The sequence below is a fragment of the Teleopsis dalmanni genome, chromosome 2, assembly GCF_002237135.1.
Source record: "Teleopsis dalmanni isolate 2A chromosome 2, ASM223713v2, whole genome shotgun sequence".
In the NCBI taxonomy this organism is placed as follows: domain Eukaryota; kingdom Metazoa; phylum Arthropoda; class Insecta; order Diptera; family Diopsidae; genus Teleopsis; species Teleopsis dalmanni.
Genome location: NC_051847.1, coordinates 133,997,227 through 134,012,724, shown reverse-complemented (window position 1 = coordinate 134,012,724; position 15,498 = coordinate 133,997,227). Strand labels below are relative to the sequence as shown.

At 28.1% G+C, this 15,498-nt stretch overlaps 1 protein-coding gene across 3 annotated transcripts; it reads left to right on the top strand.

The window, feature by feature from the left end:
* Positions 1-10,872: 10,872 nt before the first annotated feature.
* LOC119683645 lies at positions 10,873-12,113 on the top strand. 3 transcript variants are annotated; one of them, XM_038097432.1, is made up of 6 exons: positions 10,873-11,001; positions 11,235-11,353; positions 11,420-11,580; positions 11,641-11,740; positions 11,802-11,852; positions 11,909-12,113. In XM_038097432.1, the coding sequence occupies exons 2-6, from the start codon at positions 11,240-11,242 to the stop codon at positions 11,990-11,992; spliced, it is 510 nt and encodes a 169-aa protein (XP_037953360.1). In that variant the 5' UTR covers positions 10,873-11,001; positions 11,235-11,239; the 3' UTR covers positions 11,993-12,113. The 3 variants fall into 3 exon arrangements, with proteins under 3 accessions (XP_037953360.1, XP_037953362.1, XP_037953363.1); XM_038097434.1 differs by having other exon boundaries at positions 10,889-10,897; XM_038097435.1 differs by lacking the exon at positions 10,873-11,001 and adding an exon at positions 11,117-11,135.
* The last annotated feature ends 3,385 nt before the right edge of the window (positions 12,114-15,498 follow it).

Below are 15,498 nucleotides of genomic sequence, written 5' to 3'. Positions count from 1 at the left end.
CAAAAATCCTCATGTGAGTGTTAGAGAGATAGCACGAGAGCTAGGCATCGGTCGTGAGATGGCTCGTTTGATTTTGGTGGACAATTTGTGTATGCGACGTGTCAACGCCCGGCTTGTTCCGATTCACCTCAATTTGTTCAACATTATCAACGATTTTAAGGCCAAACATTCAATAAATACCATCGAACAGCCACCGTATTCACCTGATCTTGCACCGTGTGACTTTTTCCTGTTTCACTCAAATTTCCACTCAGAGGAACGCGTTTTGAATCCATAGAAGACGTAAAACAGAATTCGCAGAGGGAACTCAAAGCCATACCGGAAAGCGCCTATAAAAAATGTTTTTATGATTGGAAGAAACGTTGGCATTTGTGTATCGCTTCTAATGGAGCATATTTTGAAGGAGATAAAATAAATATTGATGAAGATTAAGAATTTTGCGTTTTATTTAAAACGCAAAGGAAACTTTTCGGTCACAATGTATATATGCAAAATCTTTTAGCCGAATACCCTGTTTAATGCAAAACTCTACCGGTTAACAAATACCGCACCTTTAGAGAACAAAATCAAGAGACGGAAATGGAATTGAATTGGCGCTACATTGAGAAACTCATATAAAGACATCACGGGGATGTCACTTTAATGCAATCCACAAGGTGCGAGAAGAAAAAGCTATTCATTTACCACTTGGATCCGCTCGGTGCGAGCGGATAGTTAGGGAAGTGGCTCTTGGCCGGTGGTCAAGAACTTAGCTTAAAATCGTCAAAGCTGGAGAGAGCTTTTAACTGCCCTAAGTTCTGCAAGGAAAGAATTTTGAATTCATATTATATATTATTTAATTACGTGTATATTTTTGTGATGTAAAATAACAATAAGTGATCAATTATCGAAGATAATACTGCAACGCCTTTTGATTGTATAAAATATTTAAGTGTGTTTAGTGTAGTATTTCCATATAAGTTAATTTGATCAAACAGTTTCATAGTTTTATTTTCTATATATAGTTTACCTGTTCCCATTTTTATGCCTTTACATATATCTGCAATTTATAACTACCAATAGTAGTTTATTATATATCTCTACGCAGTGCTGAAGCAATGTCTGAAGATAATTTATAATTGTTACAATTAATTCACAAAAATCTGTGCATCCGTGTAGTAAATTTAATATAATAATTTAATTTATGTATGTTTGATATTATAAAGAACTTGTTTAAAGATCTTTGATTTAGGATATGTTACTACACCCATTCACCAAAGACATATTCTAGACAAATAGAGCGTAAGCGCTGGTATGAGTCATTAGTCATTACTTAAGTCAAAAAAAACAACCAACACCCATAACTCAATAAATGATTGTTCTTTAGAGGACATTACGATAAACCGGCCCTATTATGGAATATTTTTTATTTGAATCTCAAAATGTTTCCATATACAACCTTTTTTTAGTGACCTTGTTTGTGGTTTCAGCATCTTCTGTTGGGGGAAAAATATCTTACTTACACTAATGAGGAAATCTCTTAAAATAGATTTTAAGAAGTTGCTGTTGTTTTATTGGATGATATATCCAATATTTTAAAATACATCGTTGCTGGTTTTAACCTAAACTTAACTTAACCTAACAAACATCTTGTTAAACCTTAGAGATTTATACTATCATCATGCATCATTCTTAGCTATTACAATAGACTGTGGGTCATATTTTACTCCACATATATAAATATGTAAATTCTCACTAATATAAATAGCTCATGGCTTTAATTTCATATTTTTGAATTATCTTTCTTAAGTTCCCTTCTAGTATGTGCAGAAATTGAGAGCACAAAGTTCTTCCTAATACAGAACCAATTTTGTTTTTTTCTAAGGATCCGAAGTTGTAATCGGGCTTTCGGATAACTTAGGAAAGACATCTAACACATTATGATTTGGCAAAATTGATTTGTCACTGTAAGATTGCGGACTGCTTGCAGTTTAAATTTTTATAGTCCATACTTCGTATCTGTCAAGGGCTACGTGGCCAATCTATTCCAAATATAGAACCTCTAACTTAATCTGTAGAAACATATCTGAGGTATATAGGGTAATATCTGTCTTTACAGGACACTAGTCCAAAGGACAGCATGGAGCTAGACTCGGCCTACCCTGTGGTACCTCTTGTAGTGCGTGTCTACCAGCTCTTGAGGAAATGACACCAGAACACCTGATGTGTCTTTGTCCAGGTCTGACCAGAACTAGGTTTAAGTGTCTAGGGGCCCCCTTCTTCAATTCACTTGGCGATATCTCCAGCATCAGCATTAGCCAGATTCTTGCCTTTGTTAATGCCTCTGGCTGGTTCTAGTTTGACCTTCTATCTACTATCCATTATTACGAAGTTTTTGTGGATTCAAAACGGCTCGTCCTCCCTCCATCTTAACTAACTAACTACTTCACATCTGGGTGTTAGGTATGACCCATAAGCGTAACATATATTTTAAATTTGGTATACGTTAATAATCAAATAAGATTGACAGCAGATAATGAGAGAAAGAGAAAAGAGAAAGGAGAGTTTCAATCCAAGAGATTAATTTAGTAAAAATATTTAGTAAATAATTTAGTACATAGTGTCTAGATTTTTAATCCATAATCATAGGATGTAAAGGAATTTTATTACTTAATATTTAAAATTAAATAAATAGGAAAAACTTAATCAAACATGATAGAAGTGCCGTTCAAATATAGTGTCATTAGCAGTAGTGTGTATAGTAAGCATATTGAGAGAATATATAAATTATTTTTTAAAAAAAAACAATTACTCATACCTATACATTATTAGACCTATTTTTAAACCTATTTATAATATAAATTCTTATTTTTTTATGAATTTCCTAATGTCAATCAAAAAATGATAATGTGTCACGGCTGAATAGTGCTTATATCAGTACTACCTTGATTGTTCAGAAAACATTTTTTAAGATTGAATTGTTTTTTGTTGTATTTTTATTTAAAATTTTTACAATGAATACAAGATGAATCATAATTTATTCAGTTTAAATGTTTTATATATCATATAAATATAGTTTAAACAATTATACTATTTAAAATAAAATATCTATAATAACTCACATTTTCTGTAATATATAAATGAATTATTTATATGAATATATACAACTATTTTTATGGTACAAAATTATTGTAAAGTTGAGGTAAATAGAATAAAAAATAAATAGAAGTTGTTGATAGAAATTTTTGATGAAATTATTAACTAACACTATGGCTGTTATATTTTTCTGTACTTAAATTTCAACTAAGTAGAGCACTAACTGTAAGACTAGCTAAATTGAAAGGGTTTCATACATAATATAAATCAATTAAAATGTATGAAGGGATTCGTACTCTTAAAACGAAATATTATTATTATTATAATAAATGTATGAACTCCTTAGGTTTTTATTTTTTAATTATAATTTTCTGAAACAACAATATTCTTAAACAATGCCATTTTCATAAATCTAGTATAAATTTTTATTCGATATTCACCTTAAAGGTGAATTTTCGTTTTCAATTGGTGTAGTTTGGGCAAAATGTGTAACACTCGAGTTTAATTTATAACACTCTAGATATTTTAACAGAATAGCAAGATTACCTTGCAAGCTGTTTTATATGGCGTAAAAAATAGAGTATGATTTGATAAGATATATTTATTTATGAAAAATATAAATGTCTATCAACACTACTACAAAAATGTTAGATTACTCTAAAAATGTTCGATTGGGCAACAAAATTTGACAGATCTAGAGCCAATCTAGGTTAAATTCCGATTTACGATATAGTGTTTCTCATAAATATTCGCATTAAACTAAACTAAAAAATTGCATTCACAGATGTATTTAAGATTTCTCTTTCAATTTCCATAAGCCTTAATGCAGATAGAACAGACTTTAGAAATATTTGACTATCTTAATATATATATAGTAGTACTGGCATTTTTGTAGCACCTAATGATTTTTATAGCTCACATTTCAATGTTTTTCAATGGTGAAAACGGGGACGAAGTATGTCCATTACTCAGTCTAATACACATAGTGAAGGATCATGTAATATTCCCGTTCTCAGTTAACTTTTTTTGAGAATTTTGTATCATCTAATGAATTCTATAGTCCAAAATTCAATGGCATTATTAAACTTCTGTCGGAAAAATCGTGAAAAAAATTTTCTTTGATTCTAAAACGAAACATGTCAGCAACTATTTATACGTTTTTTTTTCTGTTATATTGATCGACCTAGAATTGCCGTATGAAAGTTACTGTTGAAAAATTTCATTTGGGTTGGCTAAATTCAATAAGATAGATGCTAGCACCACTCCATTTTCAAGTTTTTATCCATTAGTCAACCTAACAGACGTACAGTGAGACCATATAATATCTTACTTTCACCGTTAACATCTTTTGGGAATTAAGTTGGATTTTGAAAATGCTTCTAGATAGTAAGATCTTTACAAAAAATCTTTAAATTTTGTGAATATTTTAGAAGTGTGCTAATATTTTATACTTAATTCAGTGGTTATTTTAATTGTCTCACGATTTTTACATGTTTGAGAAGTTTTGAACTTGACACTCAAGTTGAAAGTTTTATACATAATTTTTATACACAAGATATATATAACCCAAAGAACCTTGATTAGTGCACTTTGCGTACTTAAAAACTTCTTATCAATTTTATTACTTTTTTTTTTGAAGACAATCCAAGTGTTGTAATTTTTATTCATAATAAAACTAAACTTAGTATTAAGAAAAAATTTGTAATCTGATGTAAAACTTTATAACCTGAACTTGAGACACAAGTAGTAGACTAAGTATTTTGAAAACTGAGTAAGTAAGCTTTACTGAATTTCACATTAATTGGCTGATTTCTTATAGATGGATTTATAGATACCATAACTGCAATTTCACACTTTAAATAACAGAATTATCATTATTTTACTTCATATGTATATGCATTACAATTTATATAAAATATATTTATATATGTATATGTATATGAAAATAATATTAAACTAATCATTGATTGGGTTACCCAAATCACACCCAATCGCTGTCTACAACAGAGACTATGTTACACTTACCAAACTTATGGCCGGTCGAGTTGCGAATGCGCATACCACATACCACATACGATACGTAAAGAAATTAAAACTGAGCTAAGCTGATCATAACTAAACCAAGTTAAGCTGAGCTAAGCTTAATACAGCTGAGCCATGTTGTCTTAAGCTGAAGCTGAAGCTGCAGCTGTAGCTGTAGATGTGTAGCTGATGTGTAGAACTGAACTTAACCGTACCGAAGTGTAATGCACAGAGCTGGACCAAATCTCGCATGTGGTACCAGATTTAAATAAGTGAACACAACACAGTTTGCCGCCATAAAATGAAGATCATGTGAAGAAAATTTATTTTATGCTATGTTATTGGCAAGTTGTTATTGTTGTTATTGTTATTGTTGTTGTTGTGTTTTTAGTACATACATATATTTATTTAATTTTTTTTTTTTACATATATATATTTTTTTTAGTATTTTTTAATTTACATTAAGAAGCACACTCGACACTTTTTTGCTGTTTAGTGTATTTATTTTAACTTTTGGTGTATGTATTTTTTTGTTGTGATATTTTTGTTTTTTGTAGTGTTTTTGTTTTTTTTTTTTTTGTAATATTATTTTCATTTATTTTTTGGCCGCGCGGACTTTGACTTATTTGCATACGAATGCAAAGTACATGGTATACAAGTCAAAGCAGCAGTCCGGCAAAAGACGAGACCGAGACCGTGCTCATACTCATACTCGTACATATGTGGTAGGATGAAGAACCAACAGAAGCAGCAGCAGCAGCAGCATCAACATCAACATCGGCAGCAAAAGAAGTATCTTAAAGATACTTATGCTGCTTTTGTGTATCTTTTACTTATATTCAAGCACTTAAATTACTTTTAATGGCACACGTTAAATGGGTCGATGTGAAAGAAAGCATTTACCTATACGCGAAGCACTGCTGAACCAAAAACACACTTTTTATACAATATCTTTTTTTTTTGTTTTGATTTTTATATTTTTTGTTTTCTTTGTAAATATAGGTTTTGTTTTTTTTTGTTGTTTTGTTTTGATTTTAGCAAATGTAATTTTGAAGATTTTTCAAAATTCACTTTTTTCGTTACAATAACCAATAACAGCAAAACCAAGTAAATATCTCACGAAATGAAATAAACAATCATTTTTTTTTTTTTGAACACATTTCTGAGTTAATTTTTTGAAGAGGCGCAATTACGGCAAAGCCCACCAGCAGTACCTGACGAGTACCAGGTGAAAGATAAAACTTATCAAAAAAAAGAATTTAAAGCAAAATAAAGCAAAAATAATGAAATGAAATGAAATCTCGAAATCCAACAAAAAAAAAAAATTCAAAAACAGTTGAATTGAAATCCGCGTAAAGATACAAGTGCAAAAACAAAAAAAAAAAAATAAATCAAATCAAATAAAAGGTTTTGCCGAAAAACTCAGTTAATTATATGAGCGCAACAATAAGCCAAATTATATGGAAAAATTGCATTTGCGGCAATTTTTCAACTTTTGTTTTTTATTTAATTTTATTTCTGTTTTTCAATTATTTACAAAAATTCTCTTTTCGTTCTTTGCAAATTTACAGATAAGCGCATTGGCCAAAATCAGCGAAAAACGCATTGTTTACTGCCAAACTCAAAAAAAAAAAAAAGAATTTTGGAAAAAAATTCAATAAAGCCGAAAATAATTTTGAAAAACCAAAAACTGTAATTTAGTAACAAAATTGTTTTTGTTGCTTTTGTTGTTTTTGTTGTTAGTGTAACGCAAATAAAACAAACGCATTGAATTCATTTTGATTGCAAGTGGCAAGTGAAAAACCTACGCCAAAAAATGCGAATGCAAATGCACTTTATTTTTTACAATAACAAAAAGAAAAACAAAATGAAAAAAATGATAAACAACACAGAAAGCACTAAAGTTAAGTTGTATCTGAGTCCACGCGCAACCGCCCCTTCGCTCCGCCCGCCACCTTTGCACTACACACAGCTTTCAGATTCGTCGCATCTTTCACATATGCAGCAGACAACACTCGCAGGCACCACAAACTTTTTTGCTTTGTTTGTTACCTTTAATGATCACATGCGAAAAATGTACTGACTTTGTTTTTGTATTGCATTTGCTTTGTTTTTACCCGGTTTTTTACTTGGACGTGCCGAAATTCGTTTCGTTTCGTTGGCAGATAAAATTTCTTCTTGCCGTTTACCGTAGACACACACGATACATCCGTACACGCCGCCGTGCACTTCTTTAATGACGATCGAACACGTTCGCTTTTGTTTCTTATAAGAAGAGTGAGCGAGAGTCGATGTTTTGTTTTTGTTTTTATTTGTTTTTGTATTTGTTTTTGTTTTTTGGAAACTGTATGCCAAAAGTTTGTTGTTACAATTTTTTATGTATTTAAGAGAAACGTGCAAATGTGCAACTAAGAATTTTTATTTTATTTAAGAGATTTCGTTGCTTTGTTTTTTTTTTTTTTTGTAAAAAATTATTAACTGGTCCTGAAGGTTCTTTGAAAACCTGGGACTGTTTAGCTCCATTTTAATTTTATTTAAGAAATTTCTTTTTATTTTTTTTTTTTTGTTGTGTAAAATTATAAACTGGTCCTGATGGTTCTTTGAAACCCTGTGATCCTTTGACCCTTTGATTAGTTCTATTTTAATTTTCTTTAAGAGATTTCTTTATATTTTTTTAGTTTTATTTTTTTAATTATGAACTGATCATGAAGGCACTTTTAAAACCTGGGGCTGTACAAGATCCATTTTAATTTTATGTAAGGAATTTCTTTAAAAGCATCGGACTATTGTTCAGTTCCATTTTAATTATATTTAAGATATTTCGGTTTTTGTTCTGTTTTGTGTTTGGTATTTTGTAAAAAATTATAAACTGATCGCGTAGAATCTTTAAAAGCCTGGGACTGTTTAGTTCACATTTTAATTTTATTTAAAATTATTTTTTTTCAATATGTACAGATCATGGAAAGTCTTTTACAACCTGAGGCTGTACAATATCTATCTTTAATTTTATATAAGGAATATCATATTTTTCTTCTATTTTTTTTATTAATCGTAACTAACTAAAATTCCATTTCAACTAAAAAGATTTCATTTTCTGTTTTTTTTTTTTGATTGTTAAAAATTATGGACTGATCATAAAGGGTCTTTAAAACTCTTTGATCCTTGAACTGTATAAGTTCTATTTTAAATTTATTTAAGAAATTTTTTTTTTTTAAATATAAACCGATCATGAAAGATCTTTAAAAATCGCGAACTGTGTAAGTTCCAAATTCATTTTATTTAGGAAATTTTTTTTGTATATTTTTTAAATATGAACGGATCATTCAGGGTCTTTTAAAACTAAACAAATTAACTAATTAAGTAAAGTTCCATGTTAACTAAAGAGATTCCGTTTTCTATTTTTTTTTTGTTTGTACAAAATTATAAACCGATCATGTAGGATCTTTTACAATCTAGGACCATATAAGTTTCCTATTAAAAGAAAATTAAAACATATAAATATAGCTAAAAGTTTGTCGACAGCACGGAGAATCAATGTTATTATAGAGCCATGAGCTGTATCAACCGTTGTCTGAGAAAAATACTAAGGGCGATTTTTTGTATTTTGGTCGAGTATGACATTCAAAAAAATCTCCCAACAATAAAAGCCCGTAAACCCATTTAAACAAAAATAAAAAGTAGTGTAAACGTCACTATTGGCGCCCTGAACATAGTAGTGTATTCAGACGAAAATGATACCTCCCCCATACCGTTACCATTGGTAACTGGATACCATAACGTTTTAGTTCCGGAAAAAATATTTGTGTAATATACAGAATACAATCACCTTAGAGACCATTTGATGCCTTTTTGCGAGTGACACTCAGGTCATGATACATCCCTTTCCCTTTGTATTATGTAAAGAAAATTAACAAGATATGGCACTGCAGTGAAATCCGCAGAGTTAATAAATTAAGTAAGAAATGACAGACTCAGATGGCGACTGAAACAGATGGCAGGAGCTTGTTTCTGTCCTCAATCTCTATATAAAATTAACTCAAGTTATATGTATTTATTACACATACCTATGTATGTATTTATTATATTGTTAGTCATATATTATTCGCAGCTCTACAAATAATCATTATAGTTACTAAGGCTCTCGCCTATTCTAAATAATTCATTATTCACTCCAACGTACTTGAAATGTTATTTTATTCTCTTGTAATTAAATTCATTTATAATATGGCATGTAATTAGAACAGATCGTGTAAAATGACAACAGCATGTCCATTTTCTAAATGACTACCAATGTCAATTACTGATTACACTGTATGAAAAGCAAAAAATATCGGTTATCGCCATGTTAATACTTAAAGTGAGAAACTTCTAATCTTGCGTATCTAGTGTATTATTATTATATAACATTTTAACAGGAACCTAACCTAACCTAATTATAATAGTCAAGCAAAGTCTAATCTAAAAAATACCTTGGGTTAGATATTCCCAAGGTATTTTTTAGATTAGAAGTTGAATAAAGTATTTGTGTGAATATTAACCAAATAGTATGTTCCCACTGACTTCGTTAAAGCAGTTTATTTGATTTAGGTCACTAATGAAATTTGATTAACCGTACAAAGAGGTTTCGTGCTATTGCATTTTAACTTAGTTAAGAATGAATCAATGCAAATCAGACCTAAAATATCGAATGCAATATTGCAAAATATTTCCCAAAAGGAAAATTATCTAAACTTCACATACATTTGACATATGAAATTTATATAAATATAAAAAACAAATAAGCCAAACAAAATGTAAAAATTTTTTAAAATGTTTTTTGTAAATAAAATATATAATTGATATATAAAAATATATAAATGAGTTATTATATCATATACATATTTAATAATTTATAATAATATTCTTATACAATGCCATATATTATTTAATAAAAAATATTCCAATAACGAAATCTTAATTTGATTAAGAGCACATCGACACTGTCTCATTTAGTTCGTTTTGCTCATTATACCCACTAATGAGGATGACTTACCATATATCTTTCATCTAAATGAGCTAATTATTAATAAATCAGTCCATTTAAGTTGAAAAATGTCGAGTACAACTAATATAAATTTCACACTGAGAAAGTAAGTATATAATAAAATTTTTTTTTTTAATGGAATATGTAATTGATATATATAATGTATATAAGTGATTTAATATAACAATTATATATATAATTTTTTTGTTAGATATATTATTAAGTGAAGTTTATACAGTTCTATCAGCTGCATAAATGAGGTCATTTTAATGTGAACGTTCACTTTTTAATAAATGAGCAAGTGCCTAAATAAAACAGTGTAAAAGTACTACAACATAAATTGATTAAGATTCAGTGGGAACATGGTATAATTATAAATAATTTTAATATTCTTTGCTTCGCTAATGATTTACAAAACATAATAGTAAAAAGAGTATATTGAATTTAGTTAAACTAATTTCTGAGAATAATATTTTAAACAGATTAATAATTGTGTAACAAAATAATACATGTGCTCATTATTATGTATTAAAACGCATGTAAATAAAATCATGTAAGCGATATTGTATTTAAATTCCATATTTCTGATGTCAAAGATAAATAATCATCAATCAATAGTTATTTTAATTGTTTATATAATTCGCTTACAATCTGACAAATCGAGTCTGACAAATTTTATGCACACATTATACATTTTGTAACACCCCTGTCATGTGCCTTCAGAATCATTTTTTGACAGTTTGTCAATTCTTATTCGTTGGCATTTACTGAGAGCTGGTTTGTTGATGTTTTTAATTTATGTGATTAATTAATAAATTTAATTAAATTAATATATATTTAAATTTGATTTATTACAAATCTAAAAAGAAATAAATAAAACGGTAATAAAAATATATTTAATTTTTTAACGTACAAGCAAAATTATGATGAGTGCAGTTCTCACCTAATAAGAAACTTGGGCGTGGACACTTGTGATGCTACAAGTATTAATTAACAAGACGAGTCGCACCCAAGTGTAAATTACTTCAATGTGAATTAATTTATTTAATTGTGTTCTTTTTGATGAAATTTAATGTAATGTGATTATAAAATAATCTAGATTTAAATTTTATAGAAAAAATGGTGGTACTAAGTTCTTGCTGGTCACCATTCATATGGTCAAATTCTGTTAAAACGGGCAGCAAAGCAGTAGCTTTTTACACAGCAGCATTATCAGTTGTGCTCATCACATTGGCATGTTTTTAACGAAATTAAATTAAATATAATTTAATAAAATTGTAATATATTTATTTTTTATAGATTACATATATGCTGTGTGGTGGAGAATCAGCCCAACTCTACTCGCCACTATTTGAAACAGATAAAAGATACTCCATGCCCTTATTTGGTGGCATTTTTATATTATATTTCATACTGCTTATATTAGCATCTTATTTAGTTTATTTTGGCATAAAGATTTGGTTAGTATTTTGTAGTAAAAAGTGAAGTGAAATCTAAATTTAATTGAATTATTTTTACAGCACCCGTGGTTGGCTGTTACCTTGGTTGATATTAGCAGGAATTGGTATACTTTTCCAATTTGTATTTGGTCTTTGGCTTATTGGTGGCTACTATATATATGTAGGTTGAATTCAGTTAAAATTTGTTTTGTTTATTAATACATAAAAATATATGCTTTCAGCTGGAGCAAACACTTTCAGCATTGTTGAATTTTTGTTGGATGGCCTACAATGTAATAAAATCTTACAAATTTAAAATATTTGAAACTTAAAAATTTTTTCGTTGCAGATCTATTGTTGGCTCTGTGTGTTTTCACAATATCAAATATTCCTGATACTACAAAATCCGAATATTGAGCTTCTAATGCCTTGAACTTTAGGAAATTTATATACATATATATGTGTATATATATTACATTTATGCGTATTGAAATGCAGCATAAAATATTTAGATTTAAGTTATGAAAAGAATCGCATATCTAAATCAACATTCCGAAAAGCATTTTTTGCTTTAAATTTTATAGAAAAATTAATATGTATGTATAAAAATAGTTATATTTGTCTTTAATAATATATTATGTGTACATTCATATGTATTTATACATATATATTGCTTGTGCATACATATTTATGTATCTATATATTTATATAGTTTCATATATGTTTTATATCGCAATCGAATAATATTTCTAGACTTATAGTCAAACATTCCGTCCTTTAGGTTAATAATTTGTGCAAATGTGCATTATTTTTATGCATTAAACTTTTTACCAATTAGATTTGTTAAAATAAAATTTAGTAAAATTAATAAAGTGACCTTAATACTTTTATGCACACATGGCAAAACTTTATACATATTGCCATAAAAATAAAATATTTTTTTATAAATTTTGTGTCAATTTTTTTATTGAAATAAATATTTATGTCAAAATAAATATGTATAAAATTATATTTTATTGAAATAAACGATGTAGGAAAACTGTTTTATCTATTTTATATTATATATAAAATCGTTCATATATTATTTATTGGAGTAAATGTTATTCCGAAGAATGCTAAAGGACTGTCTCGCAAATAAATGGAACTAAAAATACAAATACATGGATTACGAAATGGTTGGGTAAAGGAAGTTCTCGGAAAGAAGTTTGTTTGGACGTTTATTCGCATTATCTGATTTGCTAAGCAGTTTTGAATGAATCGCATACTCTTAATTGTATGTAATGAGTTAATCCAATTTGAACTTCTGTTGAGACAGACTGTCAATGTATCAAGTTTTTAAAAATCAAGCAACGTATAAACAAAATAAATAAAATGCCTCATGTTGAGTACCAAAGATCGGTTAAAGACTCTCTCTCTCTCATAAGTTATATGACTTAGAGGTGATTAAAAGGAATACTTATAAAGAACATACAATTTATTATAATATGTCGCAAGCTTTGATATGAAACCAAAAATGAATTTATGTTATGATTGGTTTGGTGATTGGTTCTGTGAATTCATATATGACAATTACGCATGCTGTCATTTTAATTAATGTTATTACACTCGCGATTAATAGGAAACTCATACCTTATTCATATATATAACGAAATAAGGTATTACCTTGTTTAGTTGCTTAGAGATTAGCTCAGCTAATGCAGTTAATGTTTTAAACGGAATTACAAATCTTTTTTAAGCACAAAATTAACAAAAAAAAATGTTTTCCTTATCAAAACAAGCAAAAATCCGACACAACAAATGAAATACTTTAATTTTTTATTTTTATCAATTTCACTTTTATAGCTTATTTACCTTTTGTAATATAATAATTTGATATTTTATGATTTCTGTGTTTTTAAAAATATTTTTACAATTTTAAATGTTTCTATACGTTAATGCATTACGTTATACTTTTTCATGCCATTCCTTGGTTTCTCTTCATTTTACACAGTTCCATTGTCTTACGTTGTGTTGATAAATTACGTAGTGTGGGTAAGAATGTCTTGTTCTTAAATCGAATAGACAACTTATGATATTTATTCACCTCATGGTTGCACTTCAAAACAATCCAACCAACTTTTTTAAAGTTAAAAACCAAAACAACAGATGCTTTCGGTTGCTTTTAAGTGTGGCAAAAAACAGCATATTGCTTACTCTATGCGTTAAGATTGCAACAATGATACAAATATCTTATCACTGTTGCAATCTGCCAAATGTTATGTTTTCGTAAAAAATAAATCTTGCATATGTGCATATGATGCAAGCAAATTACATCTTGAATAAAAAAAATTAATAAAGCAATGTTTAGAATGCAGAAAATTTTGAAATTTCGTTTTACAATAAAATTTAAAATATGGTAGTTTAGAATATTTATTCTTATTCCTTATAAGTATTAACTTATCAATTATACTCTCTTCACGTACTTCTAAAAATTTTTGTATTTATTTATACTTATATATTTAGAATATTTATTTTTCCAATTTTACATATTTTTAAAAAAATTTATTTCCACAATGTTTAAATTTATGAAACTTAAATTTGTTTGAATTTTTGTTAAAAACTCTTGAGACATGAGTGGAATATTCGTTGAAATTTCTAATAAAGGTTCATAATAGTTCACTTATTGCGTTGATAACATATTTTTCTGTAGTTGCTTAAATGTTTCGCCACTTCACAACAGATGTTTAGATAGAGAAAGTAGTGTTGTTATTTTTCATAGATTTTAACAACTTTAAGCGAACCAATTGCTGTTTTTTTGCGAGCTGCTGAAAACACCTATTATAATTAATGTAAAGTTTTCAATTCCATGTCTTTGGCATATTTTTTTATGAATTTTGTATAAAAAAAATATATTTGATTCGTGCACAATTCTTGAGTTAATTATGATAGTACCTAACAGCTACATTTCCCGTGATAACTGGAAATGGGTTTCACCTTTTGACCTTTACGGTCTTTATAGCTAAAATTTATCAACTTCTAAGATCTGGTTTTAGTGTGTTCAAGTCTCACATTTGTCGCTTTTGATGCTTTCTGCCTATTGGGGAAAAATTTATAGACTTATTGATAAAAAAATTTGCAATTTGACAAAAATCTATTAGTAGCTGCTCTTGACGACATTTCTGGCATTTAAAGAAGCTTTTTAAGATTATTATTATTATTAATATTAATATTAATAATGTAATAATAATATTAATATTATAAGGCATAAAATTTCAATAAAATCGTTTGTGTACATAGCAAACAAACACATATTATGGCATATAACCGATTCAGTTCTTGAACTGGTTCGGATTAGTGCTTCGATACTCAAAACCATTTCATCGCCCATATTTGTATTGAATCAACGAAATAAGATTTAAATATTTTTATAAATCTTACCACAAAGTTTATAAAATATGCATTTGCAATGATATATTCAGAATACTACAGTCACCCCATTTTCGCTGGCCTTAAAAATTGTTTTTAAAAACTAAAACTTAGTAGATATTAAATTTTTTTGATATTCTTAAAAAAGTTATAAATTTCTTTGATGGATATTAAAACTAGCATTTTATCTTAATTTTTGTATAATACTTCATTGAAATTATTATATTTTATATTCGTTTTTGTTTATTTATTTCGTAGTTACGTACGTAGTTACGTATGTAGTTACGTACTAATGTAAATACTTAATTTGACAAAAATTTCTGATTTATTTGAGTATGAAAAATACAAAGTTGGCTTCTGTTTTTTTAAAACAACTAGTAAATATAATTGATATTTAGTTTGGAAATTTTTTTTTAATAATTGTGAAACTTAATTGAAGTTACAATTAATATATTTCGTATACTTTACAGCATAAATAAAAATATTTTGGCACACAAAACTCAAATTATCTGCTTTTCATATATATTTTACTGA

What these genes read in the sequence shown, in the direction of transcription:
- LOC119683645 (XM_038097432.1), top strand. Translation starts at nt 11,240, where the DNA reads ATGGTGGTACTAAGTTCTTGCTGGTCACCATTCATATGGTCAAATTCT. An exon ending in CAGTTGTGCTCATCACATTG is followed by an intron (nt 11,354 to 11,419) that starts GCATGTTTTTAA and finishes TATTTTTTATAG; the next exon opens with ATTACATATATGCTGTGTGG. An exon ending in TTGGTGGCTACTATATATAT is followed by an intron (nt 11,741 to 11,801) that starts GTAGGTTGAATT and finishes ATATGCTTTCAG; the next exon opens with CTGGAGCAAACACTTTCAGC.